Raw genomic sequence first — 26,704 nt, 5'->3', positions numbered from 1 at the left:
TAAAAAGATCTTATTTATTTATTTGACAGAGAGACAGATCACAAGTAGGCAGAGAGGCAGGCAGAGAGAGGGAGGGAAGCAGGCTCCCTGCTGAGCAGAGAGCCCGATGCGGGCCTCCATCCCAGGACCCTGGGATCATGACCTGAGCCGAAGGCAGAGGCTTTAACCCACTGAGCCACCCAGGCGCCCCTGAAGATCAGATTTTAGCATCTCAATTTCCATTTGTTCCATGATAGTGTTCAAGGTAACAATTTTCTCTCCCTTTCATCATAATCATACTTTTCTATTTTCTTGCCTTCTCTTTCTTCCTCCCTCTTTCTTTTCCAAATCATTTAATTTTCCTTCCTTCCTTCTCTCACCTTTCTTCCATTCCCTGCTTTGCTTTTAGTACCAAGTCATTCAACCAATAAATACAAATACACTTAATATGTAAAGAAAAAATAGGCACTGAGAAGTCAGAGATGAATTCAACATGGTTCCTATTCTTAAGAAACTTAACATGGAGAAATGACTAAGGAAGTGGAAGTGATGGCCTTTGAAATAGGTCAAGATAAATTCAAGACCACTGAAAACTTCTTTAGTAGACACTCTGTAAATGCTGATGTTACAAAGATGAATGAGGTAAAGTAGCTGCTCTCAGATCAGTCTTCCATGCCACTAATTACAGCATAAAACAGGCCTTGGTGGGTACTGAGATAGAAAAACAAAGTGTGATGGAACCATAGAGGACAGGGTGATTGATGCTGTTTGGAACTTCAAAGAGAAGATAACATTTTGGGGGCACCTGGGTGGCTCAGTGGGTTAAGCCTCTGCCTTCGGCTCAGGTCATGATCTCAGGGTCCTGGGATCGAGTCCCGCATCGGGCTTTCTGCTCAGCAGAGAGCCTGCTTCCTCCTCTCTCTCTCTCTGCCTGCCTCTCTGCCTACTTGTAATCTCTCTCTGTCAAATAAATGAATAAAATCTTTAAAAAAAAAAAAAAAGAAGATAACATTTTGGAGAGGACGTTTTATTTTACTATTCCATTTTTTTTGGAGAGAACATTTTAGGGAGTGCATAGTTAAGGAAGTAACTGGAAATATGGGACAGTCTAATAACTGGACTAAGACTCTTATGTGTGGATAGAAAGAAAAAAGCTAAGCAGGACTACATTAACTTCTCTAAACTCATGAACAATACGAAGAAAGTGAACACAGACTTTGCTATTAAATTCCGGAATCCTGTGTTTAGGAGGCATTCATCAATTTCTGAGTGAGCCTTAGTGAGATAAAATTTCCTGTGTAATGGGTGTTAAATACACCATAAAAGAAACCCCCAACCATAACGGAAGATATAGCAAGAGTAAAAAGGAAAAAAAGTTACTGATGACAAATCCACAAGGAGTTATTCAAGGATAGTATGATATTTTAAAGTGTATTAAAAAGAAAATCTTTTGGGGCACCTGGCCGGCTCAGTTGGTAGAGCATGGGACTCTTTTTTTTTTTTTAAGATTTTATTTATTTATTTGACAGACAGAGATCACAATTAGGCAGAGAGAGAGGAGGAAGCAGGCTCCCTGCGGAGCAGAGAGCCCGATGCGGGGCTCGATCCCAGGACCCTGGGATCATGACCTGAGCCGAAGGCAGAGCCTTTAACCCACTGAGCCACCCAGGTGCCCCAAGCATGGGACTCTTGATCTCAGAGTTGTGAGTTTAAGCTCCACGCTGGGTACAGATTACTTAAAAGTAAAATCTCGAAAAGAAAAGAAAATAGAAAATCTTTTCTTAAACATCTCTTAACATCAATGTCATGGAGACCACTGCACAGAAACATTCATGAGTCTCTCTCAGGAAGGCAATTCTCATAGTAAAATGAACACTGGAACACAAGACTGTGCCCCAGGACCAGACACCACTTCCATCCAGTACTCAGATTTGCTATATCTAACTACAGGACACCTCAAACTCATTGCAGCCAAAGCTGAATTCATTATATTCATTCAAATTTGTTCCTTGATTCATAATGCCTTTCCTGGTTATCCATATCACCACCTAGTCACCTAGTCACCCAAGCAAAAAGTAGAGGGAACTCCTCTCTCTTTTTCTACTCTTCCTCCCCATTAATCACCAACTTTCTCAAGTGTTCTCTCTTCTCCATCCTTAGTGCCACTTCTTTAGTTCAGGTCCTATTTCTTAAGATCACTGTTGCTGTGGACTTCTGTATCAATTTCCCAATTCATCTCCCTGCATGTAGTCCTGACTCCCTCAAATCCATTCTTCATATAATTTCCAAAGCAATATTTCTAAAATGTGCATCTAAGTTGTCAAATTTGTTACCATAAAGTTGTTCAAAATATTTACTTACCATCTTTTTAATGTCTGTAGGATCTGTAGTGATGTCCCCTCTATTTATATTTGTATTTAGACTACAAGGTCCTGGAAATCAGGGCCTGAGTTATCTTTTCAATACTGTACCCCTTAATATATTAATGCATTACTACATACATATAGATTCACAGTTAAGTATTGACTATGAGGTACTAACTTGGATTCCCATTGCACTCCTTCTGATATATTTACACAGTTCATCTTGAATCATTGTGGGGAGCAGCTCTAACACAGTAATAGTGCTGTCTTCTCAAGAACCTTTTTACATAGCAATAGAGTACTGCTATGTTCTTAATTTACAGAGGCCAACAGTCAATAGTGAGTCAATCTCATTCATCCTCTCTCACCCTCATAAAGCTGAAAAATCACTGGGATCAAACATCCCTCAAGTTTTATGAGTATATTTAATTGTCATAGCTCACCTTCAAATCCAACACGCTCGAGCAGGTTCAATGGGTACCAAATTAAAGGTTTGTTCCCAACTGGAAGCAGAGGTTTGGGAATGCTGGAAGTCAGGTCTGTCATCCGAGATCCCCCTCCAACTGCCATCACTACTGCCTGAAATTCCATTTTCACAAACTGCTGTCACAGAAAAAAAAAAACAATTAACAGGAAAAAAAATAATAAAATTCAAAGCACACACAGTACTAACCCTACTTCCACTTAGGTTATTGACACTCATGTCAAATGTGACACTTCCAACTCCAAAAACCACAGTAAGAAAGTTTCCTTAGCTATAGTATAAGCATCACCTTTATTATATTTTTTAACTCACCAATATATACTCTCAGCTCCAGCCAAGGGAGATGGGCTGAAGGAGGCATGTGAATTAAAGAAACTTGGCCCTTTCCCTTGAGGTGCTCACAATTAAGTGGAGAAGACAAATTCAGTAAATTACAATATACTATGGTTAGTGTCATAGCAGAGATATATCCAAGATGCAGTAGGCATATAGTCTCAGTCTTCCTAGAAAAGTCCGGAAAAGTTTTATAGGAAGGTAAGATCTGAGCTGACCCTTCAAGGATTAAGAGTTTACCAAGTGGGGTGTGTGTGTGTGTGTGTGTGTAATGGAATAAAACTCAGCCATCAAAAAGAATGAAATCTTGCCATTTACAATGACATGTATTGAACTAGAGGGATTTATACAAAGCAAAATAAGTCAGTCAGAGAAATACAAATACCATATGATTTCATGCATACGTGGAATTTGAGAAACAAAACATGAACATTGAGAAACAAAACATGAACATAGGGGAAGGGAAGGAAAAATAAATTAAGATGAAAACAGAGAAGGAGGCAAACCATAAGAGACACTCAACTCTAGGAAACAAACTGAGCATTGCTGCAGTGGAGGTACGTGGGGTGATGGGGTAACTGGGTGATGGGCATAAAGGAGGGCCCTTAAAGTTATGAGCACAGGGTGTTATATGCAACTGGTAAACCACTAAATTCTACCCCTGAAACTAATAATACAGTATATGTTACCTAAACTCAATTTAAATTAAAAAAATTTCTAAAATGGAGTTTACCAAGTGGGCTTCTGATGAATTATTTCTTGAAAAAAGAATTAACAGCAATAAATACAAAATATATAAATAAATATAATATATAAATAAAAAATAAATACAAGCATATAGGTCTCTGAAAAGCATAAAATGACTTAAAATGTCTCCAATAACTCAGCCACCTGGTCCCATCTTTTCATTATCCCCAATGATGAAAGATATTGCTATAAACACAAATGCAGGCTTGCATCTGAACCTAGATTTGTAGAGCCCAGTGGCAGAAACAAATCAGATGAATTCCTTTTTCTAAACTCAAGGAAATAAACAAACCTGTTTGACCTTCAAAATAATCTCTTTACAGGCGCTACCACAGAAAAGATGCATAGTAAAAGGTCATAAACCTTACTGATTTAAAATAAAAGTACTTCTTGATTTACAACAAATGATGTAACTTTTTTTTAAAAGATTTTATTTATTTATTTGACAGAGATCACAAGTAGGCAGAGAGGCAGGCAGAGAAAGAGGGGAAGCGGGCTCCCTGCTGAGCAGAGAGCCCTATGCCGTGTGGGGCTCTGGGATCATGACCCGAGCAGACAGTAGAGGCTTTAACCCACTGAGCCACCCAGGCACCCCTGATATAACTTTTTAAATACAAGTGTGAAATGCAATGTTCAGAAAAAAAATTATTTGACAGTAAATTGGCAAATAATGTTGCACCTTTATCCATAATTAGGATCATCTCTAGGCTCCTCATCAATATTTAAACTGCAGCACTTAAACCCAGTACACCCGAGGCACAAAGTGAAGGCTCCTGCACAACATCTACAACTTAAAGATACAGTAATTTCGGGGCACCTGGGTGGCTCAGTCCCTTAAGCGTCTGCCTTTAGCTCAGGTCATGATCCCAGGGTCCCAGGATTGAGCCCCTCTGCGGGCTCCCTGCTCAGCCGGGAGCCTGTTTTTCCCTTTCCTTCTGCTGTTCTCTCTCTCAAATAAATAAATAAAATCTTAAAAAAAAAAAAGTACCATAATTTCAATTCCAGCAAGCATTGCCTCAGATTAGAATTTAAATTCAATTTGGCTGGCACTATATATAATTCGTATCACATCTGATGTTATTATGAAAAGAACATTGGAGCTTTCGCAGTCAAAAGACCTGAGTTTGAGTTCTGGTTCTACCACGTACAGGTGAGGCCTGACATTTAAAACTCTAAGCGTCCTCAGTTCCTAGAAGGGAAACTGGTACTGAAGCTCACAAACCCTGAAGCAGACTGTCAAATGCCTCAGTGCCGCAACTCTGGGTGATGGGAGTCACCGCAACGAGTCTCGAGTTAGGCTCCCAAGCTTTAGAGGGGGGGTGTTCATGGCATCTCAGACATGCTTCCATCATTGCAGTTATTGCCTCTCTCTTTGTAAACTGGTGAGATAAAACACTACCATAATTGGTCTTTCATCTGGAGCTTATTGTATTCCTATTTGATTGCCTTGCCCCAAACAACGAAAAACAGGCAGAATAAATAAATGAAGGGCTGAAGTGGAAAGAGTTCAGGTACTCTGCGGAGTGTCTGGTCCCCGATCTGGTTCTCACTCGCTGTGACTTCAAGCAGATGCTCCCCTCCTGAAACTACTCTCCATCTGTTGCACAAAGTGGTTGGCTCCCTTCTAGTTCGGCCACTTAGCTGCCTGCCCAGTTCTGGGAGGGACTCGAGCTGGAGACCCTGGGGCTCTGCACCCTCGCCCACCCCATCAGGCCTTCCTGGCCAGGATCAAGGAGCCTGCTTCCCCCACATGAAGCGGGACCCCGTGGCCCTCACCGCCGTGCTCATTCCCAACAGCGAGCTCGTAAGGGGCCTGACAGCGCAAAAGCCGCAGCTTTACCTCTCAACTCCCGGCGCGCCACAACAGCTCCCAGCGCTCCCCACGCTCCCCACGCCGCCTGCGACTGACAGCCCAAAGGCGCAGGCGCACGATGGCCGAGCATATCGATGGGACGCGCTGGGCAGGCCCGCGGAGCAGGGAGGAGCGCCGAGCAATAGATTAAGTACCGAGAGCCTGCGTTCTTCGTTCTTCAAGAAGGAGAGGAGGCACCATGGTCTGTACCCTTTCGTTCATTCACAAGTCATCAACGCCCATTGAGTGTCCTTCCTAATGCTGCGCTCCTGGAATCCTGGAACAAGTCACGGTCTCTTGCTTCAAGTTCTCATTCTACGACCTGGCCCCGACTACTACTACTGGGCTAGCCAGTGGAGAAATGTCTAAATGCCCTTGCAGGCCAGGGATTGCCAAGGCTTTCTAGGTTTGCGATGTCTAAGGCAGAGATGTACATCGGCTATGTGAACCAGACTCTAATGGTATGGAAAACAATCACCTTTAGCCATCAAAACTGTGGGAGGGGGGCGCCTGGGTGGCTCAGTGGGTTAGGCCTCAGCCCTGGGCTCATGATCTCAGGGTCCTGGGATGGAGTCCTGAGTCGGGCTCTCTGCTTGGCAGCGAGTCTGCTTCCTCCTCTCTCTCTCTCTCTGCCAGCCTCTCTGCCTACTTGTGAAATCTCTTTCTGTCAAATAAATAAATAAATAAGATCTTTAAAAAAAAAAAAAAAGAACAGTACAGAGGCCAGTAGAGAGGAAGGGAAATAAGCAGATGGAAAGTGAATGATGATAAAGGTCAAATAGGCAGCAGGAGAGAGAGTGGAGAATTCAGATTGCAGGGGTCTTGTAGGCCATTGTGAAGACCCCTTGAAATAAGTCGAGGAGGGACGTGATATGACAGATTTTTAAAGGATCACTCTGGTTGCTGTGTTAATAGATTCCCTGGAATCAGGGAGTCCACTTAAGAGGCCGCAACTCCCTGAGAGACCACAAATGCCTACATCTCGATAACTACAACAATTGTGAGAAATAATAATAAAATAGTTGTTTTAAGCAGTTAGTTATGGGGTGGCTTATAAGCTACCATAGGTAACAGGAACAAGAGCCATTTTCTCTTTCCCACACATTCCTACAATTTCCTAACCTTTTAGAAGCTTCCTCTTTTTCTGTCCCACTCTTAAACCTTGAGTTGCTTTAGCTCCTTCCAAGTTAGGAGAGTTTAATTTTTGCAATAAAAATAAAGGAGTTTGACTTTATTCAACAATATTTATGGAGTGCCTAATATGTGCCAAGCAATGTCTTGGGTGCTAGGTGCTGGGGAAACAGCAGTCAGGACTTGAAATTTTTCCCAGATTTTTCAACCAGAAGAATAAGAGCTCAGGTTAGATGCCACTGGTTGGGGGGAGAGTTGGGGGAAAGACCTGAGGCATTTTTATCCACAAAACCAGCCTATTTTTGCCCTGTCTTTCCTTCACTTTAGGATGCTGGTGATGACTTACTGAATAATTAGTTATTTTGCCTAAAATATAATACCAAGTATGTTGGTAAAAGGGAGTATGGAGTGATTGGCCACAGGAGGCCTGAAACTTTACTGTTTTCTTCTGCAGCAAGATTCTTTCTCCTGGTTATTAGCTGAAGCAAAGAGAAGCCTTGGGAATTATGGCATGGTTTTGAGGTAAGAACTAGTTATGAAGTAAGAACAGCATTCAGCCCCATATCTGTCATCCATTTTATTTTTTTTTAAAGATTTTATTTATTTGACACAGAGAGAGAGATCACAAGTAGGCAGAGAGGCAGGCGGGGGGGGGGGGAGCAGGCTCCCCGCTGAGCAGAAAGCCCGATGCAGGGCCTGATCCTAGGACCCCGGGACCATGACCCAAGCCGAAGGCAGAGGCTCAACCCACTGAGCCACCCAGGCACCCCTATCTGTCATCCATTTTAAATGCTCATGTTTAAACTAGCAAATGTTTTCAGGGAACTTGTTCCTGTAACTGAGTAGTTGAGTAATTGCTTCAATTTAAGTGGCTTTTATTCCCTAGGACAGTGGTTCACAAACATTTTGGTTTGTGGCCCCTTTATAGTTCTGGGGTTTTTTTTTTAACTTTTTTTTTTTAAGAGAGAGAGAGAGAGAGAGCGGGAGTGCACCAGGAGTGGGAGGGGAGAAGGAGCAGGAGGAAAAGGAGAGAGAGAATCTCAAGCAGGCTCCACACTCAGCTCAGAACCCTATCAGCCCCACCCAGCTGGATCTCAGGAACCCGAGATCATGACTTTGGGGCACCTGGGTGGCTCAATGGGTTAAGCCTCTGCCTTCGGCTTAGGTCATGATCTCAGGGTCCTGGGATCGAGCCCTGTGTCGGGCTCTCTGCTCAGCGGGGAGCCTGCCTCCCCCTCTCTCTCTGCCTGCCTCTCTGCCTACTTGTGATCTCTGTCAAATAAATAAATAAAATCTTTAAAAAAAATAAAAAATAAAATAAAATCTTTAAAAAGAAAATTATTGGGGGCCCCAAAGGACTTTTGTTTATATGGATTTTATCTGTTGATATTTACCATATTAAGAACTCAATCTAAGGGACGCCTGGGTGGCTCAGTTGGTTGGGCAGCTGCCTTCAGCTCAGGTCATGATCCCAGCGTCCTGGGATCGAGTCCCACATCGGGCTCCTTCCTCAGCGGGGAGCCTGCTTCTCCCTCTGCCTCTGCCTGCCACTCTGTCTGCCTGTGCTCACTCGCTCGCTCTCTCTAACAAATAAATAAATTAAAAAAAAAATAAAAAAAAACAACTCAATCTAAGAAATTAAACATTAATTCATTTTCAAAATAAAAATAATAAAATTATTGCATGGTAACATAAATACCATTTGTATGATAACATGTTTCAAACCAAAAAAATCAGAAGAATGCCATACTTTCACCTTTTTGCATATCTCTTTAATGTCTGGCTTAATAGAAAACAGCTGGACTCTCTCATCAGTTGCAATATATTGTTTTGGGTGAGTTCTATGATAAAACCTGACCTCACATAGATACAGTAGGAAAAGGGACAGATATTTTAATAGCCTTGTCAGATAGTTGTAGGTAAGATTCTTTGGTACTACACAAAAACTCAGTAAGTGGCAGTTTTTTAAATATTAGTTGTAACGTAGAATTATTATATCAATGAGCATTTGTACTCTAATACTTGCATTTCAAATGGACAATTTGATGCGTTGATCACTTGTAAAATATCCTCCCAAATGTTGACTCATTATATTTTTAAAATTACATTTGTTCATATCACCACCAATCTTATCAGAAAAATCCTTTAAATATTGGAAAGCTGGCAACCTTATGATGACAAATACAAGTTTTCCAAACTTCTGATTTTCTCTTGAAAGCTCAAATATTATCATTGGCAACAATACTTTTAGTAATTTTCCTTGAAGAGATGGGCTTACTTCATTAATTTTGACAGTTTGTGTGTTCTCAAGGACCAAGATTTAATAAAATTATGTTATTGCTTCATAAAAGACATTCTTGGTTTTTTAAAAAGATTTATTTATTTATTTTAGAGAGAGAGAGAGTGCGAGCTGGGGGAGGGATGGAGGAAGAGGGAGAGAGAGAGAATACCTAACAGATTCCCCACTACACATGGAGCCCAACACAGGGCTCCATCCAAGGACCCTGAGATCATGACCTGAGCCAAAAACAAGAGCTGGCCTCCTAACCAACTGAGCCATACAGGAGCCCCCAAAGACATTCTGAAGTGAAACTTACTTTGTCTTATTATTTATTGTTTATTTTTTATTTTTATTGCAAGCGTGCGGCAGTGAAGAATACAATGCATATTATACAGTTGGTATCACTGCTTTGATTCATGCCAAAGCACCAGCAATCTTAGCCACCATGGCTTTTGTACCATTAGTGCAAATATCAATATAATGAAAGGCAGATAATATTTTAGTATTATTATAAAAATGGTTTTCACCTGAAAGATACCTTGAAAGGGTCCTGAGGACTCCCAGAGGTCCATAGAGCATACTTGAAGAACTGCTGCCTCATGGATTCCTTCTTTCTGGTTCTCACTGCTTCTAGTATTTACATTATAGTACTCATCACAAAGGATTTTCATCCTCTTTTTCATGTTTTCTGTATCACAATGGGAGCTATATGTTATTTGCTTCTCTCTCCTCAGGTCCTAGCATAGGACCTGGGACATGCTAAGTAAATAATATGAATAAATTAAATTTTCTCACAAATTTTCCCTTGACCTCCCATTTGGTGGTGGAAAAACTGAGCTAAGGGCCTAGGTCACTGACAACATCTCTTTTCCTGAACGTTCCTTCTCACTAATCAATCTATATTACTATCTCTTGTGCCTAGCCTCATGCTCATTATTTACTTTTTATTTACTAATTATGTGGGAAGTACTTAATAAAGGCATATTAATACAGGCTGTTCCCTATAATGTTTCCTTTCACATTTCTTCCCCAAGGGATATTTATATTTATGTTTTTATATGTGGTGGGGACTAGTTTAAGAAGGTCAAGTTTCAAAGTTCTCTTTGAACTGTGGGAGACAAAAGAAACCTTTCAAAAGTTGGGCCTTGGCTCAGAAATACTCTTCCCACGGTCTGCAAGAGCTCTCTCTTTGGGAATTTGCTGGCCACATCATAATATTCCTCTACTCCATTTGGCTGTGGACTTTTCAGTGGGGCAGGAAATTATTATTTTTAGAGTACTGAGTGAAAGATAAAAATGAAAAGAGAAACTCTACTTTGGCAACCGGTTGCAGGTCCCAAAATATTTGTGTTTTATTTTTGTACATGAGCCCACCAGTTGCCTAATAGATTCGTGATGAGTTAGAGAGCAAATGATGCTATAGTGTTTCTATAAAGAGCTTGGAAAATAGCTTCATTAATTGGGACTTCAACTATTTCCTTTCAAGCACACAGATTTTTCATGGTTGGTGGTTTTAAAAGTCTGAATCTAGACATTTATGCTTTAAACTGATGGGTCAGGGTGCATCTGGGTGACTCCATAAGTTAAGTGTCTGACTCTCGATCTCAGCTCAGGTTTTGATCTCAGGGTAGTGAGTTCAAGCCCCGTATTGGGCTCCATGGTGGAGCCTACTTTAAAGAATCAAGCATACAAATGGATGGGTCAATTAAAAAAATATGCGATTTATGGGGCGCCTGGGTGGCTCAGTGGATTAAAGCCTCTGCCTTCGGCTCAGGTCATGATATCAGGGTCCTGGGATGGAGACCCGCATCGGGCTCTCTGCCTGGTGGGGAGTCTGTTTCCCACCCCCACCCCCGCCTGTCTCTCTGCCAACTTGTGATCTTTGTCAAATAAATAAATAAAATCTTAAAAAAAAAAAATACATGACTTAGTTACTTTGGTAATTTTTTTCCTCCTTTACTGAAAACAAAACATTGCAAATGGCTGATTTTCCTCATTTTTAAATTGGAAAGTATGGTTGATGAGCCACAGTTTATTTATTTATTGAACAGCTAATTACTGAGTGACTACTATGTGCCAAGGGGAGTTTTAGACCCTTAAGGTATATTAGTGAACCCAAAAAAAAGAATCCAACCCTCATCCTAATGGGCAGAGGCAGCATACATTATAAATCAATTTAAATAATAAATGAGTAGGGGCGCCTGGGTCGCTCAGTTGGTTGAGCCTCTGCCTTCAGCTCAGGTCATGATCCTGGAGTCCCGGGTTCGAGTCCTGCATCAGGCTCCCTGCTCATTGGGGAGCTTGCTTCTCCCTCTCCCTCTGCCTGCTGCTCTGCCTACTTGTGCTTTCTGTCAAATAAATAAATATACTCTATTAAATAATAAATGAGTAAACTGTACAGCATATTAAAGGGTGATTAACTACTTTGGGAGTAAGAAAAAAGTAGATAGGGAGGAGGGACAGGGAGAAGGAGAATACCATATTGGCAGCTATAAAGTCTTACAGTTTTATGGAGGTAATTGAAATTTGGGACTTGTGTCTCATTTAAATCTCTTTCTATGTAATACGTTTATAAGCAAATACAAAATGAAGAGGTGAAATCAGTAAAAATGGTGAGGAAAGGTCCTCCAAAAATTCTTTCCTCCATAAAAGCAATGAGAATACTGTAAAAAAAAAAACCTGTCAGAATCAAATTTTTTGAATGTATACCATGAGCAGTGAAATAATCACATCGCTTCTTTCAGTATGTTGGTAATTAATACACTGTGCACTGTGTATTTGGTTCACAGACACACAGCAGGAATGTAGTTGTGTCGATTCCTTGTCTCCCAGTGATAAGCCTGTGTGATATTTTAAAAAAAAAATTACAGAATTGGCCAAAAGATGAAAGTGCAGCAAAGAAATGAAAAATGATAGGGCTGGAAGTGAAATTCAAATTGAACATAAATGGAGTTATAGAAGAAATAGCTGATCATGGGAATGTTAACACTGTCACCATGAGAAAGGGTAGATCCGCATGAATCGAGTGAAGGCTACTTCATCTCCAAAAGGAGGAAAGTGGCTGTGACAAAAGGGATGAAGATGTCTCACAGAAACTGATGCCAGCAAAAAACCACTTTGCATTCACGGCATTCTTAGAGATACCTCATGAGATTGTACATAAAAAGGATATAATGTCGGAAGTAAAGAGGAGTATGACAATTCTTCAAGGCATAATGAAGATGCTTGTTCTGTATTATAAGAAAATAGAGGCCGATGACTGGCTAGCTCAGTTGCTTAAGTGTCTAAAGCTTGATTTTGGTTCAGGCCATCATCTTAGCGTCGAAGGATCAAGCCCCCATCGAGCCCCAGGTCAAGCCCCACGTCTGGCTCTGCATTGAGCATGGAGTCTGCTTAAGATTCTTGCTCCTTTCCCCCTCCCCTTACCTTGCTTGAGCTCTGAATACATACATACATACATACATACATATGTAAAATCTTTAAAAAAGGAAAAAGAGAAAAAAGAGGCAAGCATTGTTCAAACTATTTTGGATAAGGTTTTTTTGCAAAGAAAACAATATAATTCTCAATTTCTCTAAATGCTTGAGATTACAAGGTACTAAATAAATATTAGTTTTACTATGTTTTCATTTCCCTACACATTTTTTCTTTTAATAAGCCTTTACATGAATACACATTCCCTTTTCTTTGAGGCAAGTACGTAGGAGTAGAATGGCTGGGTCATAAGGTTTTTGGGTTTTTTTTTTAATTTTTTAAAAATATTTTTTATTTATTTGACAGAGATCACAAGTAGGCGGAGAGGCAGGCAGAGGGGGTGGGGGGAAGCAGGCTCTCTGCTAAGCAGAGAGCCCAACGTGGGGCTCGATCCCAGGACCCTGAGACCATGACCTGAGCCGAAGGCAGAGGCCCAACCCACTGATCCACCCAGGCGCCCCTCCCTACACATTTATAACTGATGCTAAGAAATTTTTTGATGCTTTGACAAAAACTTTTAAAGGTCACAGAACAATGGTAATTCCTCCCATTAATGATTAAGATTTCTGTTTGGTCTCAACTTGCAGTGTCACATTCTTGTAGTATGGTGAAAAATGAAGATTTCTTTTTTTAATTTAATTTTTTGGGAGAATTCTTTTTTTTAAAGATTTTATTTATTTGAGAGAGAGAGAGAGAGCACAAGTGGAGGGATGGGCAGAGGGAGAGGGAGAAGCAGACTCCCGCTGAGCAGAGATTCTCCATCCCCCACCCCACCGACATGGGGCGTGATCCCAGGACTTGGGGATCATGACCTGAGCCAAAGGCAAACTTAACCGACTAAACCACCGGGGCATACAAATTTAGCAGAATATTGTAAGTATGTGAAAAGATAACATTTCAAATCAACAGTAAAAGGGTAGATGCTTCAGAAAAGGAAGCCATGTTGGCCATGTTGTCTATGGCCAACAGCTAGTATGTGGAAAAACCAGGATATGAATACGGGCAGCTAGCTCTAAAGAATGGGCTCTTTTGTTTTTTTAAGATTTTATTTACTTATTTGACAGAGAGAGAGAGAGATCACAAGTAGACAGAGAGACAGTCAGAGTGGGAAGCAGGCTCCCTGCTGAGCAGAGAGCCCCATGTGGGGCTGGATTCCATACCCTGGGATTATGACCTGAGCCACCCAGGCACTCCCAGAATGTGCTCTTAACAAGTATACTATAGTGCCTTCTCGTGGTATACATCCAATATATGGTTTCTTTTCATAAGGATTTTGAATTCATAAAGAATTAAAAATTTTGTACATTAGGAAAGAACATACATGAAGTTTAATGGCAAAGGACACACAGGGAAAACCAAGGTATTATAACATCTGACATGACAAAGGCATTAATTTACAGGACTTAACACTTTAGCTACCAAGACAGCAGGCTTTGGCACTGGCAGACCACCATCCAAATCCTAGCTTCATTATTTATTGACTACTTGCGTGCCACCAGGCAAGTTATTTAATTCATTTTTGCTCTAAATTTCTCATCTGGAAACGGGGACAATAAGAGTATTTAATTCATAGAGCTAAGAAGATAAAACAAAGATAGCAGATGTACAGCTGTTAGCACAGTGCCTTGCTGTGCATATTACTTTAGTACTGTGCAAAGATTGTTATAAATCAGTAAAAGTATAATAACACCAATAGACAAAAACACAAAAAGAGCAGTTCGTAAAGAAAAACAATTGCTCAGTACAGTAAATAATCAAAGCAGTGCAAATTAAGGTAACAATAACCATTCTTCAGCATATTAAATTACCAAAAATATTTTTAAGTGTTAATGCCAGAGGGGGGTCAGAGTTTAGGAAATAGACACTAATGGGAACAAAATTGATACATCCTGGCAATTTGACAGTTTGACGGTGAGTTTAGGATGTTATTCTAAGGAAATAATCAAATAGGTATAAAAGGATATATGCATGAGGATGTTTATTATAATAGTTATAGTTTTCAATATAAAAAAATTTGAAGACAACCTTAATGTTCATCTATAGAGGTGGCTTTTTTTTTTTTTAAACTAAGCTCTGTGCCCAACGTGGGGCTTGAACTCATGACCTGCAGGCTGAGCCAGCCAGGCGCCCCAGTGGAGGGTTTTAAATGAGTACAAATTATGAAAACTTAAAACGTAACAAAATGCAGCCAATATAAATAATAGTTACAGTGAGTATTCCCCTTGTCCCAGTGACCATCATTTCCTGCTTGGATTACTCCCTGCTTCCAAGCTCTCAACTCATTCTCTACACAGATGCCAAAGGCAAATCTAATCATGTCAATCCTTTGCTTGGCCCCCTCATGGCTGGTCCATGTAAAATCCTAAAACAAGCCTCAAAAGCTCAAATCTCTTCTCTCTCTTCCCGTTACAGTCCAGTAGTCTACGGCCATACCACCCTGAACGTGCCCGATCTCGTCTGATCTCGGAAGCTAAGCAGGGTCGGGCCTGCTCAGTACTTGGATGGGAGACCGTTACAGTCCGGTAACACAGGACTCGATGTGCTTCTTCGCTGGACTTTGTGCCCAGTCATTCTCCCTGATTCAGCATTCCACTGAGCCCCGTGGGTTAGTATCACCCTGCTCTGTCTTCTAACAATACCTTGCGCTACTTCTTTGGAGCTCTTACATAAAGGCTATTAAATGTTGTTTATGCAATTATTTGTTTAATATACTGTTTCCTCTCGCATTAAATTCCAGGAAAGCAAAAATTATCTGTTTAGCCAATGTTTTCCCCATTGTACTTAGTACAGTGTCTGACATAGGTGTTTGATGTGTTTACTGAATGAATGGATGAAAAGCAAGCTACAAAACACAATATGAGCCCAGTTTGGTACAAGAGGGACCAAAGACTTAAGTGGCCAGTACTAGACACAGAAACAGACTACCTCCAGCAGATGCATGCTGGCCAGGCTCTTCCCTGAGAACAGAAGGGGGATGCCCTCTCTGCAGGGCAGGCTGCACAAGTGGGCGGGAGCTTGCTGGGAAGAGCAGAGCTGATGGGAGTGGTGGCCTCTGGGGCTCCTATTCTTCCAGCTCCCTGGGCAAGAGGCTGCTGGAAGAGGAAACTATGTCTTCCGTGGACCACCCATGGCACAGGCACTGAGGAGCCACAAGATGAGGGCTGCCTGGAAGTGTGGGGTGTCAGACTTAAGAGTTATGGGGAGATAGGCCTTGGGTTGCACACATCCCCAGGGGGCAGGGTAGCGTCAGGACTTGCCCTAGAGGGCAGTGTGAAGCCTTGGGAGAGGGAGTGCCACTTCACTTGAAATTGATGTTGACTCTTTTGGCTGGGGGAGGGGGATGGTCTCTATGGTCAGGAAATTTCTCATTGGGTACTTGTTCTTAAAGACGCCTTTTAGCCGTGTGGTAACTGGAGGCAGTGTCAGGTGTGGATGGGTAGCTATGCTGCTGCCTCTTTTGTCAAAAAATTGACCTGTCTGGTTTATCAGCCATCTCAAGGCTTTGTCTTTTACGATGTCAATTTCTTCTGCCCACCTGGTTCCTGAAGGTGGGCTCCCATCCTCCAAATCACCATACCCTTCCCAGAAGATGCCAGGCCGGGATCTGTGCAGCCACCCCGACTCCTGCCCATAGTAGCACCCTTAGTTCCCTGCTCAGCTTCAGATATGCTTGTCACTTTGTAGACCCACCACTCCAATGTGACACATAATCTCCCTGGCTTCCAGCCCAGGTCCCTGAAGTCTTAGAAGAATCTTCCCTCCAACCCTCAGTAGCCCAATAAACACATTCTGAAGGAATGAATACATCCATTTATTGAACTTTCCCATGTGCAAGACCTTCTTTGATGGAGTGTCATGGAGGCCCTTGAGGGAGGACTGGGGCAGGGACTTGCAGTTAAGACTTAAGAGCAGGTTTAAAGTGTAGGCTTTGAGTTGGGTGAAAGGGAGCTATTGCAGATTTCAGAGAGGACATAACTGGCCTTAACCTTGCACCATCTCGGGGCTGACATAGCAGATGGGAAATCAGGTGATGTGTAAGTGTTGGAAATGGTGTGATGGTAGGGGTAGTAAAGATGTAAGGTGGAGTAGATGTAGGCTCTGACCCAGGGAAGGTGGTAGAACCTTCAGTTAAGATTGGGTTGAAGGGCAGAGCTCACACTTTGGGTATAGAGGGAGAGGAGGAAAAGACAGCTCAGCTGCTGCTTCTTTCTTGGGTCAGGTGTCCAAAAAGGATGGCCATTACTCTCTCTCTGTCCCATGCCTTGTCTGGGGAGGAGCCTCCACTACCCTCCAGAGGTTTTAGCTTTGGGTCCCGGCTGAAGCCAGAGAAAAATAAGGAGAAAAAAGGAGGAGCCAAAACAAAAACCAAAAAAACCCCCAACAACCAAAAAAAACCCTTAAGTAAAGTCTATGGGGTGGGGAGCTGGAAGGCCCCCTTCAAGTAGCTCAGGCCTGGCAGCTTGTGCTGGGCTTGCGGGAAGATTCCCTCCCACAGACGCGAACTAACTCGGGAAGCAAGCCCGAGCTCGCGGAGGGCTTGTGGGTGTGCGGGGCTGGGCCACCAGGGTCAATCAACCGCCCCCACTGCAACCAGACACAGGGGCGTGCTGTCTTTCCGAGCGTGTGGGCTCAGGTCAGGAGCGCAGACCCCAACCTGGCCAGGGGCTGTGTCTTCACCCCGCGCGCCGCCTAGTGGGACCCGCGCAGGCGCAGTCCTGCTGGCCCGAGGCTGCCCCCTGGCGCCGCCTCACTCTTCCCAAGGGCTCATGTCGGTGTCAATAGCCACGCAGTTGTACGCGGCATAGCGGAGCTTCTCCTCGCACACCTTGGCACTGAGGGAGACAAGACCGCGGTTGGCGCCAGGGGCACCGCAAGGGCCAGTGCACAGGGGCCTATGGGCGCCGGGGCCTCAGTTCGTGCACTTCATGACTCGCCATCCTCCTCCATCCTAGGGTGACGCCCCTTCCCTGCCCCCCCCTTCCCCAGCGCCCAGCAGACCCACCTGGCATAGTGTGGTAGGAAGAGGGTGCTGGAACACGTGGAAGACTCCGGCAGCGCGTCTGTGGTTTCGTAGCTGGGGGCACAGACGGGCCACAGATTAGGAAGAACTGTAGGGACACGGGGTAGGGACATAGCCCCAGTCCCTCCGCCCCGCCCCCCCTCGGCCACACTCACCCCAGTTTGTCCGGGTAGATGTAGATCCGCGCAGGCAGCCTGCTGCGACCAGTGACAAAGCGCAGGAAGCGGCTCCGATCCTCTGCATGGAGAAGGACCTCAGCGTCCGCACTGATGGCGGGGGAGGCTCTACAACTCCAACCCAGCCTCAGTATCCCGCAGGTGGAATCCGAACCCAGGCACCAAGCTCTCCTCCACCACTCACCGTTGGTGAAATTGTTCAGCGCTTCCCAGAAGTACTGCACCCGAGTGTCAGATGGCTCCAAGTCCTCAAACCGGGCTGGGGACCAGGTCGGAAATCGAGCTTAGGTCCCAACCTGCCTTGTCCGTAAGGCCCTCGCCCCCACACTGCCAGATCCCCATACTCACTGAGCTTGCGCAGAGCGTCCACAGTGACCTCTGGGTCCCCGCACACTTTCTTCTCCAGTTCCTGCCAGGTCAGCAAGTCCAGCACGGCCTGCGGCACCACCTTCAGCAGCCCCGCCTGCATGGCTGCCACCTGGGGAGGGAGGGAGAGGCCTGGCTAGGGAAGAGGGTCCAACTCCCAAGTCAGTGTGTGGTGGGGTACTTGGCCTCCACTCACAGAGATCGTGGGGGCATGATCTCTGTTCAGCACTGGGGGCCATCTCTGAACCCCACTGATAAGCAGGAACATGGGGCAGAGGAATGGTAGGGCCCAGAGTTCTTGCAACTGGGTACTGGGGGCCTATCAGACTGTGCTCTGCCTGTTAGGAGCTGCACAAAGCTCTTGTTCTGCTGGCCTCTGGGTGGTACCTGCTCCTTGCTCTCTTCTAGCCGGGTCTTCTGCACCAGTTGGATGAATCGAGAACGGTCTTCATATCCCACCACGATGCCTGCACCCCCGGGGATCAACTCTACCACTTGCTGGTCACTCAATACGGTGGTGAATGTTAGCTCCTTTCCAAATTTGAACTCAAATGTCTCTTTGTCCATTCCTTCCATCACTTCCAAGAGCTTCACCTGGCGGTTGGAGAGAGGGAACGAGGTCGGCCTTTCATTGTGGAGACAGTCCTTGTTTTCTCTCAAGATGCTCACAGGGAAGCAGGAGAGGCAGCTAGACAAGGCAGTCCCCATGCAGCCAATGAGGGCAGTGAGGGGATTGGAACAAGGGCTATGAAAGTGTCAAAACAACACCTCGCCAGTCTTGGCTGCCAGAGAAGGTGTCCTGGAAGAAATGTCATCTAAGCTGAGACCTAAATGATGGCTGGGAATTTGCTCAGCCACAAGGAAGTAAGGAGAGAGAACAACATGAAAAAAGGTAGAAAGAGCAAGAGGCCTGTGGAATCTGTTTGGCTGGAGCCAAGTGGCCAGAGACACAGAGGTCACATAAGGCTTGTCAGGTTCTACATTTTACCCTAAGCCCAGGGCAGAGCCTCTGAAGGGTTTAAACAAGGGGAAGGAAATGAATTACTCTGGCTTCAGGGATCAGATGGGTTAAGAACGGAGACAGGAACTCGAGGTTTGCAGTCAGTGGTTGTGTCACAAGGGAAGGTGGCCTGAAGCAGGACAGTAGCGAGATGGAAGAAGCGGACAGATGCCAGAGGGAGATGTGATAGAAAGTAGGAGGTAAGGGAGAAGGAGAAGTGGCGGGTGGCACTGAGGGCCCTGGCATGGGGAAGGGGTGGACAGTGGTGCCATTTGGAGACAGGAGCCCTGGAGGGCAGTAGAGCGGGGAGGTGAGGAGGACTGGGCAGAGGCAGAGGTGCCATCTTGGGGCAGACGTCCAGCAGGCAGGTGCACATAAGGGTCCAAGTTTAGGAAAGAAGCTGGAGTTGGAGGTAAGGATTTGGGGGCCGCCAGAATAAAGACAGTAGTTGAAGCCATGGGAATAGAAGGAATCAGCAAAGGAGCATGTGTGAGGTTAGAGAAGGTTCAGGACACCCTCAGGGAACAGCGACGTTCAGGGGCTGTGCAGAGGAAACACTGGGTCCAGTCCCTACTTACCAGCACGGAGTCCACAGCTGGGAAGTCTTTACTCCAGCTCACCTCCTCCCCAGACAGCTGCTTCCACACAAAACCGGGCAGAGCCAGGACCTAAGGGACAAATACCATTGTATCCTCATCTGGGGCTGCCCAGGTTTAGCTGGCCCTTCTTCCTTCCAGGGGCCAGGCTGATCCAATGGAGGCACAGATTTGGCTACTCACCAGGAACTCCTTACCCCGCAGGGCAGCCCCCATCAGCTGTCCGATCCACTCGTATTTGGCAAAGTCTCGGCAGGAGGGGTTGGGCACGTACATGTCCCGGGCTTCCCCAGTGCCATTGCCCTGCTCCCAAGACAAGAGCTGTTAGCATGGCATGGAATGGACCCTACTTTATTGCCCCAGACTCTCCAAAGACTTGCCTGCACACCTTCCACCGGAGGCCCTGAGTGGTCCCTCTGATTGTACAATGGCTCTTCCTTCCCTGTCTGCCCAGAGGCCACCCAAGGCAACCTGGTCCCTCCTCTGCCCCCTCTCTAGTTCAGCACCTGGAAGTTTGCAGAGACGAACAGCAGAAACAACTGGAGAAGTAGGGATAGGAGATTACCTGGTTGGCTGTGCGCACAAAGAAGGGCAGAGGCACAGGGGTGTCTGCTGAGCTAGGGCACAACTCTTCTGACATGTCTGCCAGGCTATCCCGAAAACCACCCCCTGAAATGACACACAGATGCTCTCAGCTGGGGCATTCAAGAGCTCCAGCCCCCATAAAGAGGTAATAAACTGGTCCTCTATCTTGATTAGCTGTGACCCCAGAAGCCTCTACCACTCTACATAGGGCAGGACCCTCATTATCCTTCCTCAGGGTCTCACCTTGGTCAATGATGCCTTCTGCAATGAATTTACATTCCCACCACTGGTCATAGCGCATGGGCCACCTATAAGAAGGGGTGGATCTTTGTTCCCATGCTGGGTCGGGGCTCAGGACATTTCACCAGCCAGGAATAGGGGCCACAGGAGTAATGATGAGGGGTTTTAGAGGCAGTGTGCAGGGATGTATAGTTTATGTATGCCCAGTCCAAGTCCCTCACCCTCATGCCATACCTGTAGTCCAAGGGCTTTTCGTACTTGTCAGAGGGCTTGAGGCCTTCATAAACCTGGGGGCAGGGAAAGGGAAGGGAGCTGTAGGAAAGTCTATGCCAAGATCTTGTCCCACTCTGGCCCAAAGGCCTTACTTAGGCCCAGCCCCCACCCCAGACAATTTACTGACCCTCCCTTAGATCGACCCCAGGTGGTCCAGACCTGGGTGAAGACCGCATTCTTGCAGGCAGGGTCCCTTAAGGGGCAGGCACGGTGCTCCATGGCGAGGCGCCGGTTGATGTACAGGCGTGGCATGAAGCTGGGCTTGCTGCTCTCCGAGTCCCGTAGGCACTGGGCCACCAGGCCTGGCCTCTGGCGTGACAGCAGCAGGAACTGCTTCACTTGCTGATGAGGAGATGTGGCCAGAGCAAGACTGGCAGGCACTCAGTGTCTGTCCAGGCTCTGGAACCTTCCTCTATGCCTGGACCTGATTCCTAACTCTAGTCCATGCCTAGTCCATCCCCAACACCCTCCCCTTCCTTGTTTTCAGTCCCTCCTTAGTCCAGCCACCCGGGGGAGCTTTCTAAACACACCCCTCCCCCCAAAAATCAAACCTGGTCATTACCTACTTAAAACCCTTCCAATGGCTCCAGGGACCTAGGACATAGTCCCTCCTTCACAGCCTGGCCCATACTGCCCTCTGCTATCAGGGCCTCCTATTTGCCTACCCAGTCTCATCCCCAAGTTATACACACATCTACCTGGGGTGCTTTTCTCGTCATCTTCGGCAGCTAATAACTCCCAGTATGCACCTTCCATTCAGCTTCCCTGTCTATGCTGTTACTTCTCCTCCCCCAGTTCTTGTACATTTCACACACTATCTGGGAGAAGGGCATCCCAAACACTACATTTTAACAATCTGTGTCTGGCTTTCTTCCTATGTTTCTAGAGCCCAGCAAAGGTCCAGGCCTAGAGTAGCTTTTAAGAACCCTGTAGAAGAGAGAGCACTTGCATGAGCAGAAGGGAGGAGCCCACTGCTGACACCAATACTAGGCGGGCCAGGCTCACCTTAATCTCACTGAAGGTGCCCAGCGTGTGGTCCCAGGCAGGTACCAGGTGGTGTAGGACACTGTCCAGGATCTTTATGAATCTGGGGTGAGTGGGTAAAGATAGTGCAACTAAAGAGGATGGCATGAATTTAAGACTCCCTCACTCCCCAACACACAAGGACAGGAGAAGGTGGGGCCCAGGGGCTGCTCAAAGTGGAACAGCTTACAGTATAGGGCCTGGGGAACCTCCTTCCTAATGACAAATGAGGCTCAGGACTAGGGGAAAGGAAGGGCCGGGCAGGCACAGGACCACAGCCACCTCTGCAGGAGAACAGCTCTGCGGTACAGAATTTCAGGGTCCGTGCCTTCCAGACGTGGGTATCGCACCAGACTGGTCGGCTGGAACAGGTCTGCATTCAACCCTAGTTCCCGCTGTCTAGACGACTTGATCTTGATCCCTCGAAGACGCACATCAATCCCATCATCTGGGGGAAGAAGTTACTTAGGGCACCTGCTGCCTCCTCGGCCCTCAGACCTGAGAATGGCCCCTGAATGCTCAGGCTTTCAGAAACTTGGGACCTTTGAGACTCCTTTCTACTTATCTGACTCTGATTATTATATTCTTTGCGGGTTTCTCCATCCCTCACTATATTGTAAGGCCTGAAGATCCCAACTCAGTTCCTCTTCCAGATGAGCCCAACCACCTCTGCAGCTTTAAGGCAGGTCTATACCTGGCACCTCCCACGTGGCTCAGGCCCAAAGCTTCACCTCCCAGAGATAGTTCAGCTATTCCCCTCATCCCAACTCCAAGCCCATTGCTTCTCCACACTCACTGCCAACTAGCCACTGTCTATATACTGGGGCTCCCTTTCCCTTCTTAGAGCCTGAAGCCCCACCTCGGCACTCGACGATGCGGATCTCGATGACTGGGAGGTGAACGGTCATGTCCTCCAGGACACACACATCCCCGATCAGGGTCCTGACGAGATGGATGAGAGGCACTCTGAGTACCCCTTGCCTTCAGGGATTGCTGGGCTCTCACTTGACCTTTTGCTTCCAAATGGGGCCAGGTCCCATTGCTAGGATCATGCCCCATCCATCCTCCCAGACCAGCCTGTTCACTCACTCATCAATGCTCACGTCACTCAGCTTCTTCAGGTTGTCCCCTTCGCCCCCATAGATCACTACTCGCTTAGGCATAAAGTTGTCATCTGTGGTATCCACTGTGAGCAGTAGCTTCCTGAGTGGTTAGAGGATGCACATGGGTCTCTGTACACTTACAGGCAGGGGCCCGCCCACTCTGTCCTATCTCAGAGCCCACTCACTTGACAATGGTGCCCTTTTTCATGGTAAGCCGTACCCAGTGCTGGCACTGGGACCCATCGCTCTCCCAGTAGGTGTCTGCATTGCTGTCTGTCAGGCAGGACACATTGAACTCCTCCTGGGGAGGGGCAGAGAAGTGGAGACAGTGTTTACCCCACTCCCTGCACATGGAGGTGGCTTAAAAGCACAGCTGGTATGGGTGGAAGTGTCTAGGCATTCCCACAGGACTTCCGAAATGGGGTGCTGGACTGAGTCAGGCCTGTGGGAATTCAGGTTTGGCCTTGGCCTAAAGGTGAGGGTTCTGGATCTAGCAAGAAATGACCTCTTGCTTGGGATGGGAGGAGTCCCAGAACCCACCGTGTAGGAGGAAACGTCTATGCTCTCCACATACTGCTTCACGCTACCCAGGTTCTCATCCTCCTTGCCCAGGTGGTCGTACAAGAAGTGGATCAGGTCCTCGTCGCACTCGTAGGTCCACGTCGGGGGCACATAGCTAAGCAACCCCAAGTCCCTAATTAGGCCAGGCCCAGACCTGGAGATTCTTCCTCCCTATCCCACCCCAGCTCACTCACAGTAATCTCTGTACAGCTTCCGTGTATGCCTCGGCTGGCTGGGGCCTTGATCCGAGGCGATGAGAGTATGTCAGGTCCACCACCTGTTCCCATCTGTGGGCAGGAAGTAGGGGACGGGGAGACATCAGTGGGCAGCGGGGTACCCCAGGGAGCTTTCCCCAGAGCTCCATCTCCACCAGACTGGGCCTCCAGAAGCTCCACCCCGCCTCCATTCAGGTCCCGCCCCTTCCTGCCTTTAACCCTGCCTTCACTCCCTAGCCCACCTCCCGGCCCGTGCCAGCTTAGTTCCCAACCCTTCCGGGCCGAGCCATCCGGCAGCAAGCCCCGCCCTTTCAAGTGCAGGACCTGAGCACCGGTCGGTAGTCCACGCCGAAGAGCTGCTGCTGCCGCTGGAGGTGGTCTGGAGTGTCGATGGGTACGAGGCGGGCCCCGCCCTCCGCCGGTCGGCACACCAGCAGCCAGCCTTCGTTCAGCCCGCAGTCGCCCAGGTGTTCTGCCAGCTGCTCCTGCCAGGACGCGCAAGACGGAGACAGCCGTCTGGGAACTGCCCAGCGCCCTGCCCAGCCCAGCCCAAGGCAAAGGACACGGAACGCAGTGCTCCCTCAAGATGGGGGATGGGAAGGGAACGGCCTGGGGCTGTCCTGGCGCCAGGGGTCTTCTGCGGGGCCCAGGGCAGGCCAGGGAGTACCTTGGTCAGCTTCACCCAGAGCCCCTGGCCGTTGCACAGTTCCTCGCCGGTAGTTCGCACGCAGGCGCCGCGCCGGAGCTCAATGCTGTCTCGGGCCGCACGGAGGGGCCCGGAGCCGGTACCAGGGGCGGAGCCCGCCGCTCCCACACGCAGCCCCAGACCCTCCGCCTCCCACACCGGCAGCAACACGCGCGACGGACCCGCCGGGTCCTTGTAAAGCTTGTAGAGCACCTCGCGTGGCACGAAGGCCAGCGCCGCCGGCAGCGGCCGTCCAGCGCGGAGGCTCTGCGCTGCCTCTGCCAGGAAGCGCACGCGGCCCAGCAACTGCCGCGGGGACTCTAGAGCCGCGCCCGGGCCTGGGCCTGCCATGGTGAAGTGGCAAAGGAGAGCCCAGGGGCGGCGGTTCGGCTCCCGGAGCCGCAGCCGCGAAGGCTGACCAAGCTTCCCACCACGCTCGGCCCCGCCTTCGGCCAGCCTTCGCCGTAAGTTCTGGACTAAGGGCACCCAGAGCGCCTGCCGTATTTCCCTGTGTACTCAGATACTTAAACTTACTACAAACCGATGTGCGTCGTACTGAGCCAACCAGACCAAGTTCAGTTGTCTTTATCTGATCCATCTCTCCCTGTCTGTCCTCTTTGCTTCCACCATTTTATACCCTCATTGAACCGCCATCCTATCTAGGCTGGATCATTGGAACAGACATTTTTCTGATTCTCTGGTCCGTTTTTGCCTTCCCACCCCGACGAGTCACACTACAACCAGAAGACTCTTTAAAAATCTAATAGACATCCTCTTAGCTCCTCATCCTAGGGGCAGTATTGCTAAAATATTTGGGAGAATAATCCCCTCGTCAGCCCTACCACTGATAGGAGTCTTGAGTCGTTCAGCGTTCATCCTGGTTGTTACTCCTAATCCTAGGACACTGGTGACCATTATCCAGTTTCTCCCAGTAATTCTGAACCAGATGAGAGGAAAGGTCCAATGCGGGAAGATAGGTCCAAGGTGGGTAGATAGGATGGAGGCAAAAAAAAAAAAAAAAAAAAAAAAAAAAATGGACAGGAGCTGTTGGTGAAGTATAAGGAAACTTTGTGTCCCACCCTCCCTGGCAAACAGTTTTTTAAAAAGCTTTTTTGAGATATAATTCATATTCCATATAAGTCACCCATTTAAAATGTATGGTGGTTTTTGATATATTTTTAAAAACTGTAGTAAAATAAGTGTAAATTTGCTGAGTTAACCACTTTAAGAGTACAATTACCTAATTCCAAAATTTTTCCATCATTCCAAACAGCAGGGCTTTCTCTTTAAGCAGTAACTCCTCATGGCCTGCTCGATAAACTCTAATCTACTTTCTGCCTCTATGAATTACCCTATTCTAGATATTTCGTAAATGGAACCATATAATATTTTCCTTTTGGGTCTGTCTTATTTCACTTAGAATAATATTGCAACAATATCATAGCATGAATGGAACTTAATTTCTTTTTATGGGTCGACTAATACTCTGTTTTATGTATACACTACATATCGTTTATCCATTCATCCGTTGATGGACATTTGGATGGAAACTTTGTTTTGATTTAGTTTTCAAATAAAGTTATCAAGAAAGAAATAATATATGATCCCTTGTAATTTTGACGGTTTTCCTTTTATTTTCTCCTTAGAAAGCTGGGAACATAGTGCCCCTCTTCCCTTCTCTCCAAGCTGTTTGTATGCTTCCGTGCTACTACAGAAGTGGACAAGTGAATCTCATAAGGGCATGCATGACCTGGACTCTGAAGACACCTCTAGCCTCTTTAATTCCAGCAGATGGGTCTTCTGGTTCCCACAATAGCCATTTGTTCTTTTGCCTCTTCTCTTTGCACCTGCTGTTCCCGCTATTTGGAACACCCCTACTGCTTTCCCCAGTTACAGGAAGAGCCCTTGCTAGCTACTTCTAGTTTTTCTCTCTTGAAACATTTACTATTATGATTGCTGATTTCCAGTCTGTAGCTCCTTAAAGGAAAGGGCTGTCTTGGTGACCACTGTTAACTTCTGCATATACTATAGTGCCCGCCTTTTAGTAGGTAATGTAAATAGATATCTTAAAAAGACTTATTCTAAGGAGAGAGAGATACCGCGCTGTGCCTGCGCATGCTTGAGTTCCAGGGAGCGGCAGAGGGAGAGAATCCCAAGCCGACTCCCAGAGGAGTGTGGGGTCCCAGTGAGGACGCAGTCTCAGGACCCATGATATCA

At 46.5% G+C, this 26,704-nt stretch overlaps 2 protein-coding genes and 1 long non-coding RNA gene across 6 annotated transcripts in view; 1 reads left to right on the top strand and 2 right to left on the bottom strand.

Moving 5' to 3' along the window:
• Window positions 1-5,828, bottom strand: part of EIF2B3 (eukaryotic translation initiation factor 2B subunit gamma) — a 126,779-nt gene extending 120,951 nt beyond the window's left edge. The window contains exons 1-2 of one of the 4 annotated variants that reach the window (XM_080800708.1): window positions 5,747-5,828; window positions 2,786-2,945 (exon numbers count right to left, since the gene is read on the bottom strand). Coding sequence is in view for 3 of the 4 variants with exons in the window: in XM_080800705.1 (XP_080656831.1) it covers window positions 2,786-2,942; window positions 5,683-5,694 (169 nt within the window). In the remaining variant the exon portion in view is untranslated. Of the gene's footprint in view, window positions 1-2,785; window positions 2,946-5,682 lie in introns of all 4 variants that reach the window. The other 3 variants (XM_080800707.1, XM_080800706.1, XM_080800705.1) reach the window with 3 other exon arrangements.
• Window positions 5,829-5,882: 54 nt separating this feature from the next.
• On the top strand, window positions 5,883-15,388 carry LOC308341961. The gene is made up of 3 exons (XR_013966740.1): window positions 5,883-6,219; window positions 7,344-7,411; window positions 15,057-15,388. It is a non-coding gene; the product is annotated as an uncharacterized lncRNA (long non-coding RNA).
• Window positions 15,389-16,433: 1,045 nt separating this feature from the next.
• HECTD3 (HECT domain E3 ubiquitin protein ligase 3) lies at window positions 16,434-25,486 on the bottom strand. Its single transcript, XM_080801217.1, has 21 exons — window positions 24,470-25,486; window positions 24,127-24,287; window positions 23,782-23,874; window positions 23,567-23,702; window positions 23,212-23,327; window positions 23,013-23,126; window positions 22,783-22,865; window positions 22,206-22,371; window positions 21,906-21,987; window positions 21,060-21,242; window positions 20,862-20,914; window positions 20,631-20,695; window positions 20,368-20,471; window positions 19,986-20,105; window positions 19,785-19,874; window positions 18,594-18,800; window positions 18,189-18,318; window positions 18,025-18,099; window positions 17,820-17,901; window positions 17,647-17,718; window positions 16,434-17,476 (listed from the first exon to the last, which is right to left on the bottom strand). The coding sequence occupies exons 1-21, from the start codon at window positions 24,836-24,838 to the stop codon at window positions 17,392-17,394; spliced, it is 2,586 nt and encodes an 861-aa protein (XP_080657343.1). The 5' UTR covers window positions 24,839-25,486; the 3' UTR covers window positions 16,434-17,391.
• Between the last annotated feature and the right edge of the window lie 1,218 nt (window positions 25,487-26,704).

The sequence above is a fragment of the Martes martes genome, assembly GCF_963455335.1.
Source record: "Martes martes genome assembly, chromosome: 4".
Lineage (NCBI taxonomy): Eukaryota > Metazoa > Chordata > Mammalia > Carnivora > Mustelidae > Martes > Martes martes.
Note: the sequence above shows the minus strand (reverse complement) of the source record. Positions and strands in the feature narration are given on the sequence as shown.